We start from the raw sequence: 25368 nt of genomic DNA on the forward strand, positions 1-25368 counted from the left end.
GCTGATCGGATCTATTATTCAGTATGGCTTGAATGAAAAGTCGCCGAAGTCTAGGTTGGACACTAAAAGAGGAGAATTCGCATTTTGATCAGCAGATGTAGCAGCAGGAGGTGGAACGCCATGATGTTCTTGACATCCCTTTGGGATCCAACATTCCATCAATGGGGGTTGGGGTTCATGAACAGGAATAAGCAGGGGAGGGCGGTTTTTGATGTTTGTGGTGTGGCAGGCACTTACTCTGTTCAAAAGCACCGTAGGCTTCGTCAATGTGCTCGTTGACGTTGGGGAACATCTGGTTGTTGTGGCAGAGGGATTCGAACTGCAGGTACGAGACGACGGGTTGGTGGTCGGGAAAGTCTTCGGCGCCGGCGTGGCGGGTGTGGTTCTGGTAGTCCAGACTCGGAGGGGGCGACGATAACGGCCCTACACGTCCTCCTGTGGACGCACTCGCACTCACACTCGCTGTCCCCGTCATGCCTACCTGGAAGGAAGGCGACTTGGACGACATCATGTTCGTCCCTCCGCCGTGTGGCTGGCGATAGCCGACACTGCTGTTGCTGTCCTGGACCTGCCTCGTTGCGTCGAACGTCGGCCCGATTAATAGTCGGTCCTTGGCGATGATGCCCCCCGTGTCCGGGGGCGGCGGCGGCGGTGGTCGCAGCGCATTGTCCATCTCGCGCTGCATCGTCTTCTTGTAGAGCCTCGTCATCATCTGGTCCGTGTGCTTGGCGATCTTGCTCTCGTCCTTGATGGCCCTGCAGGCGGCAATGATCCGGAGCACCCCGGCCTTGGCCTCGCCGGCCATCTGGCTGTACGGTTGACACGTCGGCGCGATGCACAGGATCACGCCCGCCGTGAAGAGATGCATGAGCACGAACGACTGAGCGAGCTGGCCCTCGAACTCGTGCACGGGGACCCGCGACATGCGCAGCGCCGCGCGGACCGAAGTCCCCAACGAATCGGGGATGTCGTCGCGAGCAATCTTGAAGTTGTCGCTGGCTTCCTTAGGAGAGATGGATATTCGGAGTTTGAGGAGTGGTCGATGCGCCCATACTCGCGCGGCGTCGTATAACAGCTGCAGGATGAAGCCTTGCAAGCCGATTTTCCTCCTCAGGCTGATTTCGTCCGAGCTACTACACTGGTCGAGTTCAAGGACATTCCACGGATCGTCTGCGGGCCATCGCGAGGATGTGAATACCGCAGGAAGGTTGTCGTGCCACTGCTTCAACATGAGTTCCGTGGTGTTGACGACTTGAATCAGCGACTTCAGGTCTTGGACCGAGACGGGACTCTGCAGTTGCAGAACCCTGAAGCTCTGCAGAGTCTGACGAATGATGTCGTAAAGCTCAAACTTGAGGGTGTGGTAGGTCAGAAATGTCACGGGTCGGCCGCCGGGCTCTTGGAAGATTGCCAGGGCTGCTGTGCCGTCGGGGAGGTCGGTATCGTCCAAGTCTGCGAGTCTCTTGAACTGAGCAAAGGCAGGATCGAGCGACGCTGGACGCCCGAATATCATGGAAGAGAATTGATCCGACACGACCAGATGATTCCAACATCGGTTACTCACTTCACGCGCAATCTCGTCCGTGTTTCGAGCCTTGTCGCAATGGAGTGCCAGTGCGTACGCCGCGCGAGTGGACACGCCGGACACGTTCCAGGCCAAGGTCGATGACCCAAAGTAAACATGATAAATGGTCAGCAGCATGCAGATTTGAAACACTTCAATGCGTGACTCCAGCATCAGTTCGTAGAAGCGCGACGCGATCTGCGACATCAAGTCCGAGACGAGCGACTCGGCCGTGACGGAGTAGGCCTCGAGCAAGTGGTGCCCTTTCCACGTCTTGTCGTGTTCGACACACCGCAACCCGAGAGCCGCGACCGTCGCCACGAGGAGCACATCGCACAGCTCGTCGCGTCTCCACGCTGTCCGACGGAGGATGTTTTGCGTCCGGATCGCGAACGATGGCTGGTGGAAGAGCATAATGTACCAGTTCACCCTATCGAAATAGGCATCCACTGCGACTTGGAGAATGGTCTGTGAAGGCAGAGGCGTCAGAATAGAGCTGAAAGTCTGGGGGTCTGTGGCTGAGCGTCCTGCATCGCCTGGGATGGCTCCGCTGGCTGGCGAGTTGCTGTCGTCGTCCTCCCCGAGCAGGATCTTTGCGAAACCCATCGACGAGTCGTTCGCGCCAAACTGCTGGCTTTCCTCGGGACTGGTCCTCGTGATGTCCGCCACATCTAGGCCAGCACCGTCGAAGTGGGAGGAGCCCGTTGTGTGCGTAGAATCATTCATGGGGCTGGTTGGGACGTGCGCGACACCGTGTTGGGCATAATTTGAAGTAACCAGCGACCCCGTCGTTTTCGTACGCCGTGGCACATCTGAATGATCTGATCTCTTCCGCTTCAACGGAGCGTCCTCTGCCGACAATTGCGGTTCGCATGCGACCCCCGCTCTGACACATAGTATGCATGGCTTCTCCACATCACACTAGATGGCATGCGCTCGGATCAGTACTCACCAGGATGACATGATATATAAGAGAGGGGTGGAGAGGTAGATAAATACGAACCTTGAGCTTTTGCCGTCTACAGCGATAGCACGCCCACGCAAGCCTGGTAGAGCGCTGGACGTTATCCATCGGGTAACAACTCGTCTGGTGGGTATCGGAGCCTTGACTGAGTGGTTTGCGGTCTACATGAGGACGTCAAAGAAAGGATTTGAAGGACTGCCGTTAGCTTTCGAACCCGACCACGTAGCGACTCGTTCTAGAGCAAGTTTGCGAACATGCGCTAACTGGTCTTGTCGAAGGTGGGTTTGTGGCGGAATCGAGACCGCTGTACATAATGCGGGGATGATAGATGTATCCTCGTATAATACTCTGTATGTATATCGACTCGCAGACTTGGGCCCATTCCTGTCTCTTCTCCCACTATGAGCAGTATCTTTCTAGGGCCAAATAGCGCTGCGACTTCTCCATCGAGCCATCTATATATGATGATGGTGCTGGGGGACAGGTTCTAATACTGGACAGCCAGAAGAATGGTTTGGCAGATCCCGAGTCCCACAGTGTCCATCAACAGTGCCGGCATGCTTCAGAGCCGATATTCGACGCATCGCGAATCAGAAGTGACCTTGGATCTTTGATCTTGTATCTATGGTCGTATAACGGCATTGTGGTGGTGGCTTTGGTGTGCTCGAACTTTGCCTTGCCATTTTCTACGCGCCAGTTCGGTACACAAAATGTTCCGATATTCTCCGTCACGAGATACTCGTCATTCATCAAGAGTTTTGGAGAGATCAGTAGCTAAACAGATGAGGTAAGGCTCGTGGATATCACGGCTCTTTGTCCTAGCCGTCACGCAGATGGCTTGCCTATGTGGTCTCGCGGCGCATCTTCGCCTCAGGGTCTCCTACAGTCGGCAGTTGATGCTTCAGGTCGAGACGTTTGCTAACTTGCATCCGATATAGTTAGACTTCCGACCGAGTCCAATGATCGACGGGACACAAAAGGGCGGTGCACCCGGCAACATTGCGCTCGAGCGATGAGAAGCTGTCCTGGTGGTACACAAGTGGAGAAATGTGTCCGGTGGACGCGGAAAACTGGCCTGAGGATCCTTTCCCCCGCATTTACCCCCTGACAATTTTTTTTTTGGCCCTTTGTAATGAGCTAGACACAAAGATCCTGCTCGGCAGTATTGGGATCATTATAGATTTTCTCCAGAGATGTTGTTGGAGAAGCAGTTGCCATCAAATATGTCAACGAGAGAGGGCAGGACTGAAGACCGAGGCCTGCAAGAAGTGAGTGATACTGCACGACATCCAGTCAATGACCAATGTTATAGTTCAATGCGGATCGCAATGGATTGCACGGGAGGGTATTGAGAGCCTTGGCTTTGCCTGGTGACACTAGAATTGCTCTGTTGTATACAGTTCCTCAGCAGAGGTGCGAACGATCTTTTCAGATAGATGCCTGTAGAGCACCGCAATTGTTCTAGCCTTGTCGACAACACCAGATACACTTTGTACCCGGTATGGTGTCGTCGCCGTTGAGAGGTTAAGAAAGTAGAGCTCAAGAAGCGAAGCTTGGAAGCTTCTTAGACGAATCGAAGCTGAGGCGCTAGTCTCCATCTGGACTGTCAGCGCCAAGGCGTCAATCCTCGTATCTCCCTTGCTTTATCACTTTTCCTCCCAAACCTATCCGTCAAAGCCTTCTTTACCTTCATCTTTGATACGGACATATTTTGCATTGATTCAATCATCCTGCGTTCCCCTTCCTGCGGCCAAATGAAGCTCCGCGACTTTTGGAGAAATTCCCTTCCACCGGACGCATTGGCCGACGGAGAGTCTAGCCCTGATGGGGAAGTTCACCTGCCGCTCGCCGTCCATTGATGGCATCAATCTCTATCCCTTGCACACTCTGGGAGGCCATGAGCATGCGACCAACGAGATGGTGGAAGGAAGTAACAATTTGCTTCTACCTAGCTCCCTCACCCCGCTTCGCACCTTGCATTGAGTAACCGAAAGCCGGGGAAGCACGCCGTAAAGAACTATATAAAACCCGTCTTAGTCCAGTCCCAGGTTGTCGAGGTAGAAAACCGCAGACCTCCACACTTTCTTCACGTCCCTGGGAGTGTTGATTTAGTTTCGAGATGGCTGACATGTGGCGTGTGGCAGTCTTGCTTCTTGCCGGCGCCGTCTGTTGTACGGCAGCTGCAGCGCCTTCATTACCCACGGTGGACCTGGGCTACGAACTGCATCAGGCAACATACAATGTGAGTGAGAGATAAACTTGCCTAAGGTTTCATCTAGCCAGGACATTAAAGTCTCTGTAGTCGTCTGGCCAGTACTACAACTTCTCCAATGTGCGTTATGGCGCTCCTCCGGTCGGAAAACTACGTTTCTCTGCTCCAGAGGCCCCCAGCACAAACGGCACCAAAGTCTTCAACAACGGCTCTAGAGCTGTGACTTGTTTTCAGGTCCTGCCAGCTTGGGGCATTTATTCTGCAGATTGGGTTGCCAATGGCACAGCTGCTTTCAACATCTCTGCTGGTTACCAAGTCCCTCCACTTGCATCAACACCACCACCTGACCCTACTGCTACCGAGGACTGTTTGTTCCTTGATGTGATGGTCCCTAAAGCTGTCTTCGATTCTGCTGGTCAAGGTCCGGGGGCACCAGTGTAAGCGGTCTGACCGTGGAAAAGATGGCCAGCTTTGCTGACAGACCATTCAGGATGGTCTGGATCCACGGAGGGGGATACACACTTGGATCCAAGACTCTCTACAGCCCTTCTGCGGCAGGCCTTATCAAGGCAAGCCAGAGTCAAGGAGGGAAAGGCATCATCTGGGTTGCGATGAACTATCGCCTTGGAGCTTTCGTATGCCTCAAGCCTCTCTTCGAAATTGTTGCGTCCTAACACTCCTTTGCTAGGGCTTTCTCTCCGGTCCAACTTTTCAGGAGTCTGGGACGGCGAACGCGGGCCTCTATGACCAGCGCCTAGCGCTCGAATGGGTGCAACAACACGTTGCCAAATTCGGTGGAAATCCGAATCAAGTTACAGTGATTGGAGAATCCGCCGGAGGAGGCAGCACGATGCACCAGATCACGGCATTTGGCGGCCTGAAGGGAAAAGTGCCTTTCCAGCAGGCTATAGTCCAGAGCCCTGGATTTCAAATGTCGCCCAGCGTTACGCTGCAAGAGGCCATCTACACCCATTTCTTGTCCCTGGCGGGCATCAACTCGCTCGAAGAAGCTCGAAACTTGTCCACTGAGGCACTTCGATTTGCCAACTACAAACTTGTTGGGGGATCTACCCCATATGGCACATTCACTTTCAACCCTGTGGTAGACGGTGCCTTCGCACCCGATCTTCCCGGGCAACTTCTTCTGCACGGAGGCTTCGACCAGTCCCTCAAGATCATGGCCGGCCACAACATCAACGAGGGTCTCGAATTCATGGATCCGTTTGCTCAAAACGAAACCGTCTTTGAAGCCGACCTCCGCATATACTTCCCTACCATCACAGAAGCTACCGTCAAATACATCTCCCAGACACTATATCCGCCCAAGTATGACGGTTCTGTCGGCTACACTACTCCCACCGGACGAAGCGAGTTGATGATCACGGAGGCGTTCTTCACATGCAGTACCAACTTCTTGGCTCGCGCGTACAACAACAGTGTGTTCAATTACATATTCAGCGTTCCACCGAGCCTTCATGGAGATGACATTTACTACACATACTACGATGGTCCAAATCCCTCGGTCAAGAATGACACACTGGCGGTCATTATGCAGAGATACTTTACCAACTTTGTCATGAGTGGTAATCCGAACGGAGCAGGATTGCCCCGTTTCCCGACATATGGTGAGAATACCACGGTGCTGAATCTGAATCTGACAACGATTGGGCCGATCAAGGACAATGCTGCGAACGAGAGGTGCTTGTGGTGGCAAAAGGGCCTGTATGCTTAAGGCTGTCGGTTTGACGACTGTCCCAACAGCATACGGAGAACATACAGTATATCAGACAGAGTTGTGTAGCCTCGTATTTTGGTCGTGCAAGGCTGATAGGGAGAGTCTCCGGGGACAAAATTGATCCAAGACGGACGCAAGCCGGACTTCTATATAACTCCCCGGAGCCTCATAACAACCGCAGAGGCATGCCGGATAATCATTCTGGCACCACCCTATGCCTCGGTCAAGAGCCGCGCGAAAGAATATCACGCGTTATTTCCCCCTGATTCTTTTTGCCTGCGCTTCAACATTCGACAGAAAACAGTTGTATATAACTCTGTTAGTAGAGTCCCGTCTATGGGTTGATTTGCGAAATGTCAAGTCTCTGAGGTACAGGCAACTTTCCGTAATCTCCTCCTAATCTAATCACACCGTCGGCATTGTCATAGCTGCAACCTGCACACTCAACAGCAGGGGACCTTTCTTGAAACTTAGAAGAAAACAAACCCATGGAGACAACTCTATCTACCGACAAAGAGCGCCATGGCGGCGTGGACCTCGAAAACGGCTCCCCGTCTTCTCCAAGCTTACCCGTGTCGACTCGACTACGGGCGTGGTTGACGACGGACATCGACACGAGGTGGGCGGACACGGTTCTTCTGGGGTGTTTCTTCGTGACGGGGATGGTGGACTCTGTGGCGTTCAATACATGGAACTCGTTTGTCGGGATGCAAACAGGTAAGGAAAAGGAGATTTGGAGTCTCTCTCTCTGGACCAGCTGATTTAAAAGACTAGAATCTTGCGAGTACCTCAGTTAATTGACCCATCATTGATTTTTTTTTCATATTAGGAAACACCATCTTCGCCGGTCTAGGCGTCAGCGACCTCCCGGGCACCGTGCCTCGACACACGTGGACGAAATCGCTGGTGGCCATCCTATCGTTCTGCGTGGGGGCGTTCTGCTTCTCTCGATACCACCGGCACCTGGGCGCGGTGAAGCGGTGGGTGGTGGCGTCGTCGTTCCTCGCGCAGACGGCGTTGATGGTGTTGACCGCGGCGCTGATTTCGGGCGGGGTGGTGAGTAAGACCGGCAACGTCGAGAGCCACGGGGACGGACGCCGGGGCACGTTCCCCTGGCACGAGCTGTGTCCCATCGCGTTGCTCGCCTTCCAGAGCGCGGGTCAGATCGTGGCGAGCAGGATGCTCAAGTTCAACACCCTGCCGACCGTGGTGCTGACGAGCTTGTTCTGCGATCTCATGGCCGACCCGGGCCTGTTCACGGCCGGGTTGCTCGACGACCCGGACCGGAACAGGCGCGCCGCGGGGATCGTCTTGTTGTTCTGCGGCGCCGCCGTCTCGGGCGCCCTGATCAAGTCCTCGGTCGGGTATCAGGCGGCGTTGTGGGTGGCGACCGGCGTCAAGGGAGCCATGGTGTTGGCGTGGCTGGTTTGGAGTCCTAAAAGGCAGCAAGTGTAGATAGAAATGATGGACCAGATTTCATGATCCATCTTTTTTTTCTTCCCCTTCCTGCACACACACTGCGGGAGCGTCTTTCTTATTGGAACCCCGAGCCTTCGAGGGACGATGTGATACGACATACGCCTGGCTACTCTACTCGTACTGGGGTGTTCGAGATGGAGGTCCCCAAGCCAGTCAGGACTCCCTTTCCGACACCGCGCAAAGTGCGCGTCGGACCGTCCGGCGAACCCAACGACACCCACCTCAGCCTGGCGCAGCCTCGCTTTAAACTGTACACAAGACTTTCGTCAGGGAATAAGACAGATGTTATCGTGAAGTACTTTATTCATGTCATGGAACCGCCGCAGAGTCCTACAGGGATATATAGAACGTGTCTGTTCCACTAAATCTAGATCACGGATTTGTTAGTTGCTTGCCATTCAGCAGCGGCACACGCCCCCCCTATTCCACTCAGCCTTGTTTCAATACTTAGATCAGGCCAACAGCGACCCATGGCATTGTCCAAGAACATCTATATATCATTCATCATCATTTGAACCCAATGCGCGCTCACCTCGCAAGGTCGGTCTCGAACCTACGACTCATTCTTCCTCCTCAACCCCCATCAACCTGCGCTCCGCCACTTCCCTGATCTTGTCCTCCAGCACAGTCCGTCCCCATCTTCCAGCAACCTTGGCCGCAGCCTCGAGCATCTTACCACTTCGGTCCTTCAGCAACCCCACAATCTCGAGAGCCTTCATGCCCCTCTCTTCGCCTTCGCGACACTCGACCGCCAAGAGTTGAAGCAAAATCTTGTCGACTTCGACCTCTCGTCTCACGACCTCGGTCTTCTGCGAGTGGCTGACCCTCTGGTCCAGACTCTGCACATGGTCGTCAAGCAGTCCCAAGATCACAGAGCTGCGGACAAATGCTTCTTCCAACCTTGCTGCGGCAGCAGCATTGGACTCTTCCCTTTCATCACCATCGACATCCTTGCTGTCCTCCACCGGCCTACAGACCGGGATATTGAACTCAAACTCTGTGAGCAGAGGCCGAGGGAAGTATGGAGTCTTGTCCCCGCCTTTCAGGATAATGCAGTGGAATTTTTGGTCCGCCACAGCAACGGGCCAGTATGTCTCTTCTTTCTTCCCGTCTTTCAATCGATCGAGCAATCTCGTGTCAAGTAGAGGCACCCATTTGGCCTGTCCCAGCGTACGCCAGTGCATTAGAGTCAGGAGTACACCATTGCTGTCGTAGATACAGGGATCTCCTGCATCGCTCCAGAAGAGGTTCTTCAAGCTCACATCCTCGTCCTCAGATTCCGGCGGGACCGTGCCCAGTGCGAGGACATCTTCGTTCTGACAGCTTTCGTCTCGCCGCACATTTTCAATGCTGTAGTTAAGCTGGGTGGAACCATCAGCGCCCACAGGGCCGTTTCCAACTGTCATAACATAATCACTCCATGCAGCACATGTGACAGCAGGGGAACTCTTCATGCGCCAAATCCGGACAGGCGTACCAAACAATGTCCATACCCGGACGTAGTTCTTGTTTGTAACAGCCACGATGTATCTGCTGCTGAGAGCAATGCATGTTGCTTCTTCGCCGTCGGGCAAATTGATGCGCATATCCGACCGTGTGGTCCAAGTCTCATGAGGTCGGTAGAAGATCACTGCAGGCTGACCATCCCGAGGAGGGCAAGAGAACAACGTGCCGGTTTCGTTCAAGCACGCTTTGTCATATAGGAAGGGATCGGTGAAATGGAAGTCCCGGTGCATTTCGCGGTCATAGAATTCGACCGTAACTGTATGATGGGTGTCCTGGTCCACGGTCCAGACAAAGCCAATCAAATTGAGACACAGATATTTGCGGTTGCCTCTCCAAGGGGTGGCACCTGGTTGGAATGGCTCATGGACATGTGCTTGCCAGGTATCCTGCTTGTTTCGCTTGGGCAAAGGGTATGTGGTATCTCCAAGATGCCCGTTGGTCCTCTTTCCGTTTTCATTGATATATCCCGCGCCATCGTCGTCTTCTATCCAATCGTATTCTTCTTCTGGCCCGAGAAGCTCGTCAAGACTGTCAGGAGTATGTGCTCGCTTTGCTTGACCGTTGGCGAGTGGTTTTCGACCATTCACGAGTGCAGATTTCTCGAGCAGTGGATCATGGAAGAAAGGAGCTCCGACTTTAGGTCCTTTGAGCAACTTGACGTGAGCTTCGTCTTTGAGGAATTCCGGGATGATGAAGACTTCGCCATTCGAAGTCGTCCAATTGAAGATGTTCTCGTTGTGGTTCTGCCACGCCACGTTAAGAATGTTCGTGTAGTTGAAACGTTTCAAGGGCTTTTGTGTTTTGGCGTCCCAAATGATGAGATAGTCCGAGTCGGCCGAGGCCAACAAGGCCCCATTCGGTGACCATGCCAATGATGTTATCTCTGCACTGTGCTCTCCTGCGAATGTTCGTTGATGTGCACCGTCCTCAATTGAGACAACTTGGATATCTCTTGTCGCTGTTGCACAAGCAAAAGCCCTTCCGTCAGGATGCCAAACGCAGCGGGAAGTGGCTGTTTCGGCCGTCTCAAGTCGAGGAATTACTCCGTCGAATGTTCGGAATAGCTTAGGCTCAGAGGAGGTCATGTCATAAACGTAGATCACGCCATCGGTGCAGGATGCGGCAAGATACCGGCCAGACTGATCGTATGTCAAATGCTTTATTGGTTTTGGGTGATCGCGTAGTATGGTCATTTGCTCAATGTCGTTTCGGTTGACCACCTTGATTTCTAGCTCGCTGGGAAAGTCAGACTTGAGTACCTGGCGTGAATGAGATATTGACATACTCGCTGGAAACGGCCACCCATTTCTCGTCTGGAGAAAGGGCAATGTCTCTGATTGGAAGTGTGGTTCTGACAAGCATCTGTTTGAAGTCCCCGGACGGGACTGCATATTTGCACACTGTTCCGTCTTCGCAGCCAAAGATGGCGTAGTCGTTCTGTGCCAAATCAGCCGGCTGCATCTCATGCATTTTCTCTTTCAAGCGGTCCCTACCCCTGAAGCAACAGCAAATGTCTCTGCATGAGTCGAGGGTAATAAGTCGGGTTCGCCGTTGTCGTTGGTCCTGAAGGAACGAGCAAAGTCTCCAATGCCAGCCACAGTCAACCTCTGGCCATCGGGAGAATAGTGAAGGTAGGTAGGGCCCGGGGGTTGGGCAGGGCGGCCTGGAAAGGGAGGTCTCTCTGGCATCTTGACTATATGTATCGAGGTGCCGAACGATGCTCATTCATTCAGATCTGTCCGCAGCGACTGGTATGAATCGTGGCGGAGGGATTAATTATCTCAGGTGGTTGCGCGCCTCGAGACGCCGAGACGCGTCGACGCGTCGTGGATCTACCGAAGTTCAACCGTGTCTCCACTACAAACCCCGCATCGCTAGCTTGTGGTGGCACGGCTGCGTCAGACGTAATTGAGCCGATGGCCACGATGGCATCCATCATTGCGCTTTTGAGACATGTCCTGATGAAGAATAGGAAATGTGATAGGATCGGTTCTAAGCAAGATTGTTCTTAATACAACATGTCGAAGTAATAAGTCTATCATCTCGTTTAACATGAGGCCGTCGAGTCTGAACAGTCTCTCCCCCCCTACATGTAGACCGCGTGTCTGACCCTATCTAGACCAAAATCGTCTTGCTTATCGAATAGTCGTTGTTTCCGTGGTGAGATCGAAAGTGGATGTAAATTGCAGACCCCAACCGTTTATGGAGATTCCCTGGCAGGGGCTCGCCGACAGGCCCAAATGTGCCAGTCACGGCCACGGCTGTCCGCTAGCTATATTCCTCAAGATCTTATCGGAAATGAGATCTGCCATGGAGCTCAGGCGCGGAGCGAGAATCGTATGACATCCCCTCGCCCAATCAAGGCGGCGATGGATCAAACGTGGGAGGCTCCAGGCCGCGGACAAGGCCCTTATCCAAAATGATGAGCGCGATAAGCTGTACTTCTGAATTCGAGGTGCTGATGCAGTCATGGCTCAACCCGTCTCTCAAACACTGACCACGAGGTCCCCAATTTCTAAGGACCTAGAGCTGGCGTAGCGTGAAAGTATTTGCAGCCAAAATCGGCACACACCGGGTAGATATAATGGTACAGGGTAGTCGCAAACGACTTGCAGTCCGGAAGCAGGGTCTTCTGGCAGAGTCAAAGTTGGTGAGACAGGAGCTGCAGCAGAATCACAGAATCTCCTCGGGATACTGCTGGGAACGATCGTTTGGCTCATGGGAATACGTTGAGGACAGGACCGAAAGCCAACGCATCATATTGTAGTTCAGCGGACAGCCACGTGAGATCTCCTATCAAGTTTCTGGTGGTGGCGTCTTCATGGCAGTTGGTTCGGAAGGAGGGTAGAGACACTGGCGGACGTGAGATATGACATCCTGGACATATTCTCGGGCTTGGGGTAACGCCCTATCCATGTGCATGAAGTGGTGCGGCATGCCATTGAACCTTCGTAGGACGATTTTGTTGCCCGCTTCCTCAAGTTTCTTAGCATATGCTTCCGCCTCGTCCCTGAGGGGATCAACCTCGGCCGTGGCCACATATGTAATAGGAGCTAGATTCTTGAAGTCTGGAGCATTCATGGCGTCGGCGAACCACGATATGTCTCGTTTCTGTTCCTTGGGCTTTGTCGGGTGCTGGCTGGACAGAGACATCCATTTGAAAGTGTCGAACCATTTCAATTTCTCCCAGTTGAGGAGGGGAGCAAACTCGGCTTCCCTCATGCTTGGCCATGGGCTCATGTCTGGTGTTGCATACTTCCGTACGTCGCTGATGGTAGGTGTGGCGACAACCACACCCTTCAAGTTGTCGCTAATACCTCCGTCGCGGAACAAATGGTTCAGGATTAAAGCGATCGTGGCGCCAGACGATTCACCGCCAAAAGTCATGTTCGTCGAGTCGATTGAGAAAGTCTTGTGGTTGGCCAGAATGTGCCCGACAGCGGTGAGACTGTCCATGATTCCGATGGGAAAGGGATACTCGGGGATTAGCCGGTACTCGATATCAATGACGCAGCAGGGAACAGAGGCGCAGATGTGGTGGCAGATGTGTGCGTCGGTCTCGAGGTCACCTACAGCCCAGCCTGGACGAGTGTCAGCAAGGACAATGATAGACAAAGGTGTAGATGGACAGATATACCTCCACCATGGAAATTGAAATGGACGGGCCACACTTTGCGCTGGCCCGGCTCTTCACCCGGCGGTACGTAGACTCGCACATTGATTTCCCCAGGATATTTGTTCCAACCCGGTACTTGTGTCTCTCCAATGCCTCCTACCCCGGATGGCGGCGCTGCAGCATAGGAATATAAGGAGGAATAGTTCTGGCGCACCGTCGCCAGATCAGTGGACGACGGGGGGCCGTTCGCGATGTAATCATTGTATAACTTCACGAAAGCGGGATCAAGCTTGTCCATCACGGAAGGGTGGATAGGATAGCGAAGAGGAATGCCGGGCGATTTGCTGTCGTCGTGTGGCAGAGCGTGGGCATCATGCATGCGAATATCGTGGGTGGTGTTCATCTTGAAAATCGCCGGCGCATGATCCAGTTGCACGTTTCGTCCTGTTGGCCACGCAGAGGAATACCTAGTAGGTAATGAGAGCTGGGATGACACCGCCGAAGCAGAGTGGTCCTTGTTCAAATGTCCATGCTATGGGGAATAGATATAGAGGGGAAAGGATCACAAGATGTAGATGTAGACCAGATGCTCCAGGCGCATGACCGAGTGCGGACGGAAAAAGGGTCGACTCTTCGCTCGCGTGTGTTCCCAGAGGATGAGAAGAGGCGATTATTTTTATGGATCCGAGAGCGGAGTGATTGGTGGTGATGATGATGTCGGCTGAAGGAAGCAGGGATGTGATTGGAGTTGAAGTCCGTAGATACTAGAAGGGCGATGATGGAGGGAGAGATGGTGGGTGGATGGTGAGAAGGAGATGGTGATGAAGGGGTGCGCAGGCGGGCCACTAATACCGAGTACCCTGCTATAGTACCTCTTTAGGCTCTTACTGCATCTACGGAGTACGAGGTACCCTTCCATCCACCGCTCCATCTCCTTGTCTGCTCTGGCCCTGCGGATATCCAGCTCATGCCAAGTCGCCAGTCTGGGTGCCAGTGGGACTCCAAAAACTCCGAAAAGGATCTCGCCGCTGCTCCCGATATTAGAGTGTAAGACACCACCTGCAAGACTTGTTCAAACGAATCGTTAGACGTATCACACTCATTTCCTCATCCTGGAAGCTTTTTTGCAGCAGACGTCCGATCAGCACTCATCACCTTCATCCGACGACGCATGATCAGGATCGATAGTTTCAGGTGTAAACAGGTGAGTCCGTTTGCAAGCGTGCAAACATCCCGGCTCCTTGGGCTCACCCTCCATGATTCCATCCTCCCGCGAAAGGACCTCTCCTCTTCAGAATCGCAGGGCGTCCAGGTTCAGGCCCTCCAATCCCCGCCATGCAAGCCGTGGCCCACCTCCTCCTCCACCTCCATCTCGTGAATCCTCTTTCTAGGGCAGGTTGCGTAAACGACATCTCAGTTTGACAGGAGCCTCCGCTCTCCCTTCAGCAGATTTAGTGTTGGCAGTCTACCTGGAGGGTGTCAGCAACAGGACCATAAGCATTTCAGCGCTGCGAGACAACAAATCAAGTTGGGCCTGGCGTGTGAGCGCTTGTCTTCGTATAACCGTATGAGCGCAAGATTTCTGGAATTGTCCGGAGGTTATTGGGGACGAAGGATTTTGAGTTATGATAATGCTGACCTCGACACCCAGCGCAGCAGACGTGTGCTTTCTGGATCAGGCCAACGAGATTGAAAAGAGAATGCTTTCCTGATCGAGCATCACCACGACTTGCAATTGATGGAGAAGTTGACGAGCCAATCGATCCACCGAATGGTCCCTGGTCGATGTCTGAGTTGTTCGTCAATGTATCCCTCTAGGGCCTATGCTTCGGGTCTTGCGATCCGCTTGTTCTCCTGTCCGATTCGATTCAATCACCTTCATCAGTTCTCTGCGCTTGCTGGTACCTTCTCACATAGACATCTGGTTGTGGTGGTGCGCTTGTCTTTTGCAGGGTCCACTACTCGTCCTCGCGAACTTGCCGCCCGAGGTTAAGTTTTCCTTGGAATTGCTCCCTGCATTGTCGATAGCGGCTGACAAGCTAGACATTCTGGGATCCTTGTTGTTCCGTGGAAATGCTCGTCGCCCGGGTGCGCAAGAGAAAAGAGTTCGGCTGACGGTAAGGGGTACGCACCGATCAGACACGTTTCCGAGAAGACATGGGCATCTTGGACTCATCTTGTTTCGAGGTTCAGTGATGAAGGCATTGGCAGAAATTGCTAGACGATCCTGGAACAGGACACTGGTGCAAAGAGCCCAAGAGGAATCGAGCGTCCAATCACGAGCTGACTGAAAGTCTTCTCTCGAGGGACCTTCAAGAAGATCGAGTCCCTGTGCCAGTGAACAACTAGGCCGCACAATCACTCTCCCTCCTCAACTTAGGGAGGCTTCTCCTTCACACTATAAGGTCACGTTTCCATCCATCAATCCATTCGCCCGCCGTGACACTCAAGTCGCCTTCACGTGCACACCAAGAAAAAGAGCCAGATAATGAAATACACTCGCACAATTCCGGTCGACATTCGCAGAGGATGCACCACCGGGGCGCCGTCCCAGGTGCAGAGGAATCTGGGGATTTATTGAGGAACAGTTCGCGGAGGATGCACCCGCTGACCGGCAGGCTCGGTGGTTGCAAAGGAATCTGGGAACTGATATTGACGTCTGCTAGAGTTTCTCTCACTCTGTGGACATGTCCCTAGGACGCTAGGACATGAGTTCGAACCCGACGGGGCTACCGACCTCTTGTGCCCGGAGCAAGAGATACAATTGACCCAGCCGTGGGTCTAAGGCACCTGGCCAGTGCTGTGCTCATGGACATCCCTTGGCGGGGACTGACCAAAAAAAAAGGGCCTCATCTACTTTGCCAAAGGAAATGAGGATCAGTTTCTTAGCGACCGCTAAGTTTTTGTCATCTTGTTACCCTTCCACTACCTCGCCAAAAGGGAAGCCAGCTGGGCAGACGAAAGGTAGATTAGAGAATGTGCACGACGAGATATAGTACCGAGTACATCAAAGAACAATATTTCCAACAGTAATAGCAAGGTTCTCCCTGATCTATCCCCATCCCCAGTATCACCCGTATCGATCCTCGTCAGTCTCTCCGTCCTAAAAATTCCCCGTCTCATCCACCGAGGCTTCTTCTGACTCTACATTCATCGAACAACAAAACCTTGGAATGTACTCAGCATACATCCAAATCCGGAAATGTCGAAACCCCTGGAATGCAGTTTCGGTACGGTATGTATGCGAGTGCCACCGGTGCGGGGGGCGATCATTAGTAGCCATCTGTGCCTCCTCTTGCCAGGTGGAGATCCAAATGTGGATCAGATCGTGCGTTTGACAGTGGACATTACTACCTAAGTAGGTAGGCACCATAGGTACCTAGGCTCGCTAGGTACCTAGGTAGTAGGGCATGCTCCCGCCCAGCCCAGCCCAGCCAGCCACGAGGGTTACGGACATACCTAAGGTAGGTAGGTACAGATTCCCGTGCAGGGCGCCAATGCATGGCCGTTGGGACCTCGTGGCACCAAGTAAATAAATGAGTACAGGAGTCGAATATGTGAATGATGAAAATAGCGTGCTCAGTGTATATACAAATCAGTTGACAGTATACGAGATTTACTATTATATTTAAAGCCTTCGGCCCGATACGTGGTAGCTACCATATGTAATAATACTAATGACATCGATGCAACAATACATCACCTGCATCTCTGACATGTGCATTTCGACCCTGATCCTGGGACTCAAACTTCCCTTCTTGGCCATTGTGCCATTCCAGATCAAACCCCAGAACAAAGCCCCTGCGAAGATGGCGATCAATGTCTAGTCACCCATCCCCGTCGCGCCCTATCCCTAATCCCATCGCAGTTGCTGACTCTCGGATTGTGATCGATCGACCACTATCCAAGGCCGCATGAGTCGCCGATATAGACCGCCCGCCTTGCTGAAATGAACCCATGTCGCTGAAGTTGAAACCCCACCTTGCTTTCTCACCTCCCACTCCTGGAGCGTTCGACTTCCTGGTACTCCCGACCACCTTTCCTGTGCTCAAGCCGAGTGACAGCTGCAATTATCGTGCTTTGAGGGCGGTATTGCACCTGCTCAGGCACTCGGATAGGTGTTCGTCGGTATTTGGTTCGCTTGAGGTATGTAATCTTGACCCATCAGTCGCGGTGGCCGTCATTTCCGATGTCCCACATGCAATCCATGCGGCGGATCCGACGTGCGCAGCCACGCGGATATAGATCGCAGCAAAGTTCTGCTCTGCAAGATGTGTCCGGACCGCCTCCTACACCTTCTTCTTCTTCATCTTTGTGATCCCTGCCTTCCTCCTCGCGGCCACATCTCCTTCGCCCAACCACTTGCAGGCCTTGACCAGCTGAATGACGTTGATAACCTGTTTGCCAAACATGACGGGGAAACTGATTCCTGCCAAGATCCAAGGGATAGTGCTATCCATCTTGTTTGCGCGGGCCATTTCCATTGCCCCTGCGCTCCAGGGGTTGACAAAGATGGCGCTGGGCTTGGGGTGTGCAGGTGACCCGGGCTGGGTGGATGACATGCCGGCCTCGCTAGTGACGAGAAGTGATGGGGACAGGAGAGGCGAGGAGAAGGAGAGGAGGTAGAGCGCAATGAAGAAGAGTTCGTTCAGGGCGCAGAACATGAACAGCACGACCTATAACACCGCCATTAGTTGCCTTGATGCGGAGCGGAAAGGATTATACGCACCTTATTCGTGTAATACAAATGCAAAATCCAGCTCCGACTCGAGTCAACCTTCTTGTGGCTCTGACCACCCATGGTCAAAGTCGCATACATGTGGACGTAGTGGCTCGCCAAATCGAGACTGATCAGTCCCTGGAATACAATCGACCATCTGGGGAACGCCGAGGCGAGGAAAACAAGCAGGCAAGAGGTTGTGCAGCGGTCGGTCACCATATCCAGCACTGCGCCAAAGGTTGTGGACTGGTTATATCGGCGCGCAGCAAGACCGTCGGCGGCGTCGAGAATGCACGAGAAACTGTATAGGCCAGAGCACGTCCGAGGGTGCAAGGGCATGTAGTATAGGGATGCGACGGCGAGGATGATTCGGGCATATCCTGTAACAAGCAGCAGGTGTGGTTAGATCTCATTTGCTACAAGGTGCAGGAAGACTTGTTCCGTTCAGACGTCAACGGGCGGTGCAGTTCCATACCGATGATGTTAGGGATGAAGAGGAAGATGTTCTCTTCCTCGTAAATGTCCTCTTCTGCTTTCGTTCTCGTTGGAACGGTGCCGTTTGCTTTTGCGTGCCCATTGGCACCGCCGATGTGGCCGTTGACTCCCTTGACTGCGTCCTTTTGTCCCATGATAAGTCGGGTGTGCAGTAGACGATTCTGCGTTTCGGGGACTGAATTAAGATAAGGAAGGGCTGGAGCAAGGGATGAAGGACGTCGAGTCTCGTGGACAACTGCTCGATCAGGTCAGGAGGGAGGAGAGGAGCGGTTTGGGACAAGCCAGTCTGATAAGGAGGCCTCTATCGACTGGAGACCCGCGGATTCTGTTGCTTTTGCAGCGGGCGGGCGCGGGATGGACGATTAAGTCGCGTTCTTGCTGGTCGACTCTGGGCTAACGCTCCTCGCTCATTCGGCGCACAGGTTGAAGGAGATAATGGGTACCTAGCAGGTATCAATGAACAGAGGACAGATTACAAAGGCAACAACTCGGAGGGCGAACCAGGGCGTAGTCGGGATCTGAATAATAATTTATCTCCCTCTTGAACCTGCATTTGGGATCATGTCAGGGTCTCTTCCGGAACCGCGGATGGAGCAAAGGCCATTCGGACGAATCAGTGCCTGCGCCGACTTTCTTCCTTCTGCCGCAAGTTAGTAACCATGACTGGTGATACGCACAAGATCTGCTGATGCTCGTAGGTTCGAGGATGTATAGAATATATTTACACTAGATGGAATGGTCTATTGCTGTCGACTTCTCGGATTAGATGCCTGCTGTCGCTTGAAATCTCGCACCTCTTTGGTGGCCAGGCTTCCGTTGCCGCCTTCTTGTCGTCGCTCCCATCCTCCCATCCTCACCACCAAGCAAGTGGCATTGTCGCCCTCGGTAGATACCTCTGTTGCGAAATTGACCACGTCTCGCGCCGCCTGCTCGGGCGTTTTGGCTTCTTTGACAATGTCCACCACTTCTTGGTCTTCCAGCGTGCCTGACACACCGTCCGACATCAAGACCATGAACGAATACTCGGCCGGCCCCAGCTCCACCCTCTTGATCTCGGGTTCTGCACTGACGCCGATTCTTTTCGAAGCGATGTCCCCAAATGCCCGAGTGTTGGCCAGACCTGAGATCCGTTCTTCGCCAAACGAGTCAGTCACAAAGGACGCTGCATACCTTCTAAGTCTGTTGCTCTCGACTGGTGAAGAAGGATGATGGTTCGTGGTCAATGGAATCGCTTGCCCTGTCACTGTAGAGCAGAGGAGAATCCTTGTGTCCCCGACATGAGCCACGAGCATTGTAGATGTGGTCGCAGGATTCCAAAACGGCGTGGGCGACGGCGTCGAGACCATGGCCACACTGCAAGTGCTTCCACCTCTGAATCTGTTGCGTCCGCCAATGTGTGCCGCAACCCTACTAGGTTCGCCGAGAATGTCCCCTTCGTTCAGTGGTCTTTCAGCTCTTGTGTTATCCGCACTTTCAGAGTTCTTCGCTGCTTGAGCAGCCACAAAATCGTAGTCTGCTTTGAGAAAGGCGTAAGTCATGACCTCCTCAATGCCGACACCACATTTGATGTCTTCACCCGCTTGTCTCATGGGATCCGACTCCTCACCCAACTTTTGATACCCGCTGTAGATCGAAAAGTAGGAAGGCTTAAAACGGCGAAAGTAGCCACCCACAAGTTCTTTCCAATTTCTTGTGAGCTCCTTCTCCAACTGTCGAATGTTCCTTTTGTTGGCGCTTTGGATCAGAGGAGGATCGCCGGGGTATGGCTTGTTCTTCCCACCCTCCAGCTCGACGTTCTTCTGCGGCTTGGAGTCGTCCTGGCTAACCTCGAGATTGTCCAGTGCCTGTCTGCCTTCTTTTTGTTGGGTTTCGTCTCCGTCAAGTCCCCCAACTATTGGCGCATCTCCGCATTCCTCTTTATCGTGCTTCTTCAAGCTCGATCTCAGCTCGAACGACTTGGCCGATTTCTCGATGTAATCATGAAGCGACTCGCGGAGAAAGTCGCTGCACTCTGCTCCTCCATGTCCGTCAAAGACGCCAAAATAGAAGACCTGAGGATCTCCCGACGCGCCCTCTGCAGAAGTGCCCTCTCCGGGGGTTTTGCTCAAGGTCAGGGACAGCGGCGCCTTTTTGGCAAATGCAGGAAGCTCGATGACACCTGCTTGGTGAGAATCTTCATTGTAGGGCCTGCTACCTCTCGACACAGATGCGCCATAATGATGTTTCGCGCTCTTAAGGGGAATGCGCACCACAGTGGTGTCTCGAGAAATCGAGGGATGGGTAGCTGGAGCAGATTTGCCGTCGGGGGTATGCGGGGTGGAAGCTTGCCGTGGGAACTTGTGGGCAAGACCGGTCAGGGAGCGGGAGTCGGGATGAAGAGAGGAAGAAGGGAGATGGGTGACGAAGTAGTCGTGGAAAATTCGACGCTGTTGCTCGACGTCTCGCAATCTCGTTCGCGTTTGCGGCCGAGTCTGTCGGATGAAGGTTGCTAAAAGGTCTAGCAGGGGTCAGGACACAATCTCATCAACGTTGAGAGAAAGAAAGGGCATAGACTACCATAATAGCAATCGGTAGAATGGCGCAACGTTCTGCTGCCAGGCGAGGACATGGCTAAGGACAGGGCCCTTCACAGCCGCCATAGTCCTATCGACAGACGACAACCATTATCGAACGAGGAGAATCGCAAAGTGGTCGGGCTGGGCGAGCAGCTGATGGCGGAGAGGAGAGAGGAAGAAGAGCTGAAAATCCTCTGGAACAGTTGCGATGATGAAATGGCGATTTGCAGGGGCCACAGTGGAGCGAAGGTTTCCAGCTTTTTCGTTGCTTTTGCGGAGGCGAGTTGGCGCTTTGTCCGCCAAACCGAGCACTACCTCACACCGTAGACAGAAGGAGATGGTGACAACACGACATGCTTGAACTCGGCGCTCAATCGAATTCGGGCTCTCTATGTTCTATCTCTACCTATCTATACGCCACCACATTTCTCGTATCCTTTCCTCAATGCAAATCCTCAAACGAAGAACACCACCACGGACAAGCATCTCCGCCCTCGGGCGTCTCCAGTGCCATGGTATCTATAACTTGGACTGACCATGGATACCTCCATCCGAAGTCTTGATCCCTGTGCCCTCTAGATTCTCATAAGAATCAAAACTCTCGTCCCCGTGGAAATGCCAACCCCTCTCCTCGCCCTGACTCAAGTGATGGCAACTGCTATTCCAAATGCAATCCCAACCCCCAGCGACGCCCGTGCCATTGGTCCTCCAGTCTTCGTCATGGTAGCAGTAATCTTCCCCGGCCTCCTTCTGAGCGCTAGAGGGAGGAGGCAGTTTCCGTCGCACGAATTTGCTGATTCCGCACGTAAAACACCGAAAATCCTCCTCATCCCAATCCTCGGGCACCTCGCCCGTCAATGCCCTCCCGCTCGCAATAATGGGCGCGGCGTGTCCACAGATCAAGATGGTTACTTCCTCGTCACCTCTCCCGGCTTGCGAGTACTCCTCGTCGACATCCTGAATGACGCGTGCCAACGCGCGCGCCACGCGGTCGTGCAGGTCGTGAATCCGCTCCCCGTTCTCCGGAGGAATGACACGGGAGGCATAGGACTCGTCCAGCCAGGGAAAGAAGTCATTCTTCAGTCGCTCAGGATCCGCGGGGCGAGGCTGGGTAAACCAGGCCCGGCCGAACCATTCACCTAAACCCCTCTCGCCGCGAACTTGTAGGTTTCTCCGTCTTTTGACATCGGCCGCGGGCACTTGTTCGAGGATAGCCTCCATCACCGGATTGAGAGTCTCGAGACATCGGTAGAACAGGCTGGAATACACTCTCAACCGGTCCTGCTTGATCAGATCGGCGAACGCTTCGCTGAAATGTGCCGCGGTCTCTTGCGCCTGACGCACGCCATGCGATGCCAGCGGAGGATCTGCTGGTAGGCGAGTCGGGAAAGGGTGATTCGAAGTGTACTTGCCCGTCCTAGGGTTTAGGGACCAGGCGAGCCGGTGGCCATGCCGGAGGATATAGATCTCGGTGACGGGCATAGTTTGGTCTTGCAAGCTACCGTCGCTATCGGGACATATCTGATGGTCAAGTATTAGGTGGCAGACAAACAAACCAGAGGCCAACAAGAACAAGATATGTACCGAGTACGAGTTACAACAAGAATGATCGCTACCACCTACGCAAAATGTTTCGGCTCTGGATGAGATGGGACTAGTGGGTAGAACATTCCTTGCCGGATGATACGTACCGAGGCATGTGCCCCAAGCTAATTACCTGGTAAGTCCTTGTAATCGGATTGTGTTAGGATCTTGACCCTCCCCGCAATTGGATCTTATCCGCAGATATTTTGGGTACCTGGCTCGCTAGTAGGCAGTAGGCTCGGTGGATATACGAGGTACAACCTGCATCCAACAACTACCAAGTTCTGCTTTCAAACCAACAGCAATATGTACCTATAGACATGGCCTGCTCCAGGAGAATGGTGTTATCATCTCAGCGGGTTTGGCGCAGGAACCGCCGGCCCAGACCATTCGAGGAAGTGAGGCGCCACTCAGCAGCATCTTGAAGGGTACATGATGCATTTTCAGACACCCTCACCACAGGGGACTGTACCAAGTAGCACATGAAGTGCCGCGTTTGAAGAGTCAAGCTCCGAGACCTGGTTATCTCAATACACTCCCCGAGAAGTTATTGGAGCCTTGGGCGTCAATGGGCTTTTGACGTTGAGATCAAGCGTGGTATTGCAGGTTGCACTGGAGCTCAACTCGTCGAAACGAGGCTCCCGCCCCAGTAGATCCGTTGCAAAGCCGCCTCTTGTCTCCAACACGCTTTCTCTGGAACAAACCGTCGCGGTGATTCCGGGGGAGAGTGCAGGTGTCAACCAGAAGCCGGTCTTTTGTGCGTGTCAGTGTTGGATCCTGTGGGGTGTTTATTCGGCCTCTGGAGTCGCCATCAACCCTACATCGTCCTGCAGGTCAACCCGATACAGGAAGCGTGTATCGGCGAGGCCACTCTTGGAGCGTGCGATCCGTTTTGGAAGGCACATTTGTCTCCGGAACGGAGCGAAGAGATCGATGGGGCCATTACCAAGGACTTGTGTTTGGCCTTTTGGTTGCCATCGAGGACGTGCAGTGGATCCGCGATATTTGTTTCACCACGCACTGTTACGATGGTTTTCATCATACCGGTGACGGGGCGATGTCCCAGACTGTGTGAAAGGCCCTGTCCCCCTTCAACTTCCTGTGACGAGGGCTTTCACCTATGCCTTTCCCTGCTGAAACCCCATTTTTGCCGGCGGAGTTCAAACATGAAGAGACTAGCGATCAGGAAGGCCAAGCCAGCATAGATTTCAGGCCATAAATAAGGCCGAGACGAATGAGGTCGGCGAATCTCTAACGCAATTGCTTCTGAGACTACACCCAGAATGAGCTCCCACTTCGTCAGACGATGGCCACTTTAAGTACTCACATAAAGAAGGCATAGACACAGTCACCCACATTAGGCTGAGTGCTGATGGAAGTTCTTTCAGTTCGACAACCTCGGCACACAGGGGTGCAATGGTCTAAGGATAGGTTAGCATGGTTCGCAACATGAATGTGGTTGCATTCGTACACCCCAGTAGATCCCACTCGTGGCGCCCACGACAAGAGCAAAGAATATGAGCAGGCCATAAGAGTTGGTGGGAATCCAGATCGCATATATTAGCAGAGTGTTTGACGCTGTCAAGATGCATGCGACTGTCATCCTGCCGAATCGATCGCTAAGCACGCCGACGAAAGGCCGCCCAATGGCAGTCCCGACATTCATGATGGTGATTACGTCGCCGCCTTGGTCCTGAGTCAATCCGAGTGATGTCGCGAAGGCACCTGGGAGAGAGATAAGTCAAACGCTGAGACAAATGAGACGAGATGAGACGATGGTTTACCTAGAGAATAGGTCGTCACGATATAGCCGAGAATCGAGAAGAATGTGTAAAAGATAAGTAACCAGACACGATATCTTTTCAAGAGATCCGTGTCTATAGGTTTGAAGCTTGGGCGGATTGCCTTATTTCGGTCGCGGATCAACGAACACGCCGTAAACAGTACCACAAATGCGAGGATGCCAGTAATCCGGAGTGACCAAGCAAGTGAGATATTCTGGATCATAGGTGTCGTCGCGGCAGAGAATATAACTCCACCGACACCGCTTCCTGCTGCTGCGATGCCTTGTGCCAGACTCCTGTTTCTATTGAACCATTGGGGAAGGATGGGTGTAGCTGGCAACCACGCAAAGCCTGTTCCCAGCCTACCGAAGATTAGTCTGACGCATGATCGGTTCAAAGCTTCAGTCACATACCCGACAAGGATACCCTGCGTCAATACAAGATGCCAGAATTCAGTCGCAAACGAGGCAGCCACAAAGCCGCCCGCAAACATGATGCAGCCGCAGTACATAGGTATATGCGTCCCAAGTCTCCGGATAAACAAGTTGACGATAGGTCCGCATAGCATGGCACAGGCGAATTCCACGCCGCCAATGAAAGTATAGTCTAAGTCAGAGGTCCCAGGGAATATGTCATGATCAATGTAGTACGATAGATAAACGCCATATGACTACTCAAACGGTTAGCACTCCCTACAGACATCTTTGGATCTGGTAACCATACCGCAATAATTCCCCATGTGAAGCCATTGATTAAATGCATTGCGACGCAGACGACCCACCCGTAAGGCGGTTCAATAGATGCATCGAAAGCTGCAACAGGCTGCCCCGGCTGAAGAGGAACTGCAACAGCAACCTCTTCGCCGTCTCCTACTTGCTTGTCCTCGCCCATTATACCTCGATTGAAGTTGAATCTCATTGATAAATTGGCAAGGCAAGCAAAACAAGTAACCAGATATGCCTGTAAGCAATTTCCTGGGGAGGAACAAAAGAGTCGTTCAATTGGGACTGAAGGGTCTAAAAAGCAGTAAGATGTGGAGGCAGGTCCAGAATCCACATAACCGACATCGCCTCCGAAGACCGCACGGCACACATTTGCCGTAGTAACAACCGGGGGATAAATGGAGTGGCGTTGGCACTGCAAAGGTGTGAGGT

The 25368-nt window shown here is 53.1% G+C and overlaps 9 protein-coding genes across 9 annotated transcripts; 2 read left to right on the plus strand and 7 right to left on the minus strand.

Moving 5' to 3' along the window:
* Window positions 1–175: 175 nt before the first annotated feature.
* Z520_04826 (uncharacterized protein) lies at window positions 176–2290 on the minus strand (the record flags this gene model as incomplete). Its single annotated transcript, XM_016775330.1, has 1 exon — window positions 176–2290. The coding sequence occupies one exon, from the start codon at window positions 2288–2290 to the stop codon at window positions 176–178; it is 2115 nt and encodes a 704-aa protein (XP_016633373.1).
* Window positions 2291–4647: 2357 nt separating this feature from the next.
* Z520_04827 (uncharacterized protein) lies at window positions 4648–6472 on the plus strand (the record flags this gene model as incomplete). The annotated part of the gene is made up of 4 exons (XM_016775331.1): window positions 4648–4770; window positions 4831–5177; window positions 5231–5375; window positions 5429–6472. The coding sequence occupies 4 exons, from the start codon at window positions 4648–4650 to the stop codon at window positions 6470–6472; spliced, it is 1659 nt and encodes a 552-aa protein (XP_016633374.1).
* A 491-nt stretch (window positions 6473–6963) lies between these two features.
* Window positions 6964–7930, plus strand: Z520_04828 (uncharacterized protein; the record flags this gene model as incomplete). The annotated part of the gene is made up of 2 exons (XM_016775332.1): window positions 6964–7192; window positions 7305–7930. 2 exons carry the CDS (start codon window positions 6964–6966, stop codon window positions 7928–7930), a joined length of 855 nt encoding a protein of 284 aa, XP_016633375.1.
* Window positions 7931–8514: 584 nt separating this feature from the next.
* Z520_04829 (uncharacterized protein) lies at window positions 8515–11148 on the minus strand (the record flags this gene model as incomplete). The annotated part of the gene is made up of 3 exons (XM_016775333.1): window positions 8515–10696; window positions 10746–10897; window positions 10954–11148. The coding sequence occupies 3 exons, from the start codon at window positions 11146–11148 to the stop codon at window positions 8515–8517; spliced, it is 2529 nt and encodes an 842-aa protein (XP_016633376.1).
* Window positions 11149–12256: 1108 nt separating this feature from the next.
* Z520_04830 (uncharacterized protein) lies at window positions 12257–13479 on the minus strand (the record flags this gene model as incomplete). Its single annotated transcript, XM_016775334.1, has 2 exons — window positions 12257–13041; window positions 13098–13479. The coding sequence occupies 2 exons, from the start codon at window positions 13477–13479 to the stop codon at window positions 12257–12259; spliced, it is 1167 nt and encodes a 388-aa protein (XP_016633377.1).
* A 3886-nt stretch (window positions 13480–17365) lies between these two features.
* Z520_04831 (uncharacterized protein) lies at window positions 17366–18425 on the minus strand (the record flags this gene model as incomplete). The annotated part of the gene is made up of 3 exons (XM_016775335.1): window positions 17366–17752; window positions 17806–18176; window positions 18272–18425. 3 exons carry the CDS (start codon window positions 18423–18425, stop codon window positions 17366–17368), a joined length of 912 nt encoding a protein of 303 aa, XP_016633378.1.
* Window positions 18426–19031: 606 nt separating this feature from the next.
* Z520_04832 (uncharacterized protein) lies at window positions 19032–20899 on the minus strand (the record flags this gene model as incomplete). Its single annotated transcript, XM_016775336.1, has 2 exons — window positions 19032–20779; window positions 20848–20899. 2 exons carry the CDS (start codon window positions 20897–20899, stop codon window positions 19032–19034), a joined length of 1800 nt encoding a protein of 599 aa, XP_016633379.1.
* Window positions 20900–21365: 466 nt separating this feature from the next.
* Window positions 21366–22328, minus strand: Z520_04833 (uncharacterized protein; the record flags this gene model as incomplete). Its single annotated transcript, XM_016775337.1, has 1 exon — window positions 21366–22328. The coding sequence occupies one exon, from the start codon at window positions 22326–22328 to the stop codon at window positions 21366–21368; it is 963 nt and encodes a 320-aa protein (XP_016633380.1).
* Window positions 22329–23544: 1216 nt separating this feature from the next.
* Z520_04834 (uncharacterized protein) lies at window positions 23545–25105 on the minus strand (the record flags this gene model as incomplete). The annotated part of the gene is made up of 6 exons (XM_016775338.1): window positions 23545–23702; window positions 23758–23851; window positions 23902–24155; window positions 24215–24576; window positions 24628–24884; window positions 24938–25105. 6 exons carry the CDS (start codon window positions 25103–25105, stop codon window positions 23545–23547), a joined length of 1293 nt encoding a protein of 430 aa, XP_016633381.1.
* Between the last annotated feature and the right edge of the window lie 263 nt (window positions 25106–25368).

The sequence above is a fragment of the Fonsecaea multimorphosa genome, assembly GCF_000836435.1.
Source record: "Fonsecaea multimorphosa CBS 102226 unplaced genomic scaffold supercont1.8, whole genome shotgun sequence".
NCBI classification, from domain to species: Eukaryota; Fungi; Ascomycota; class Eurotiomycetes; order Chaetothyriales; family Herpotrichiellaceae; genus Fonsecaea; species Fonsecaea multimorphosa.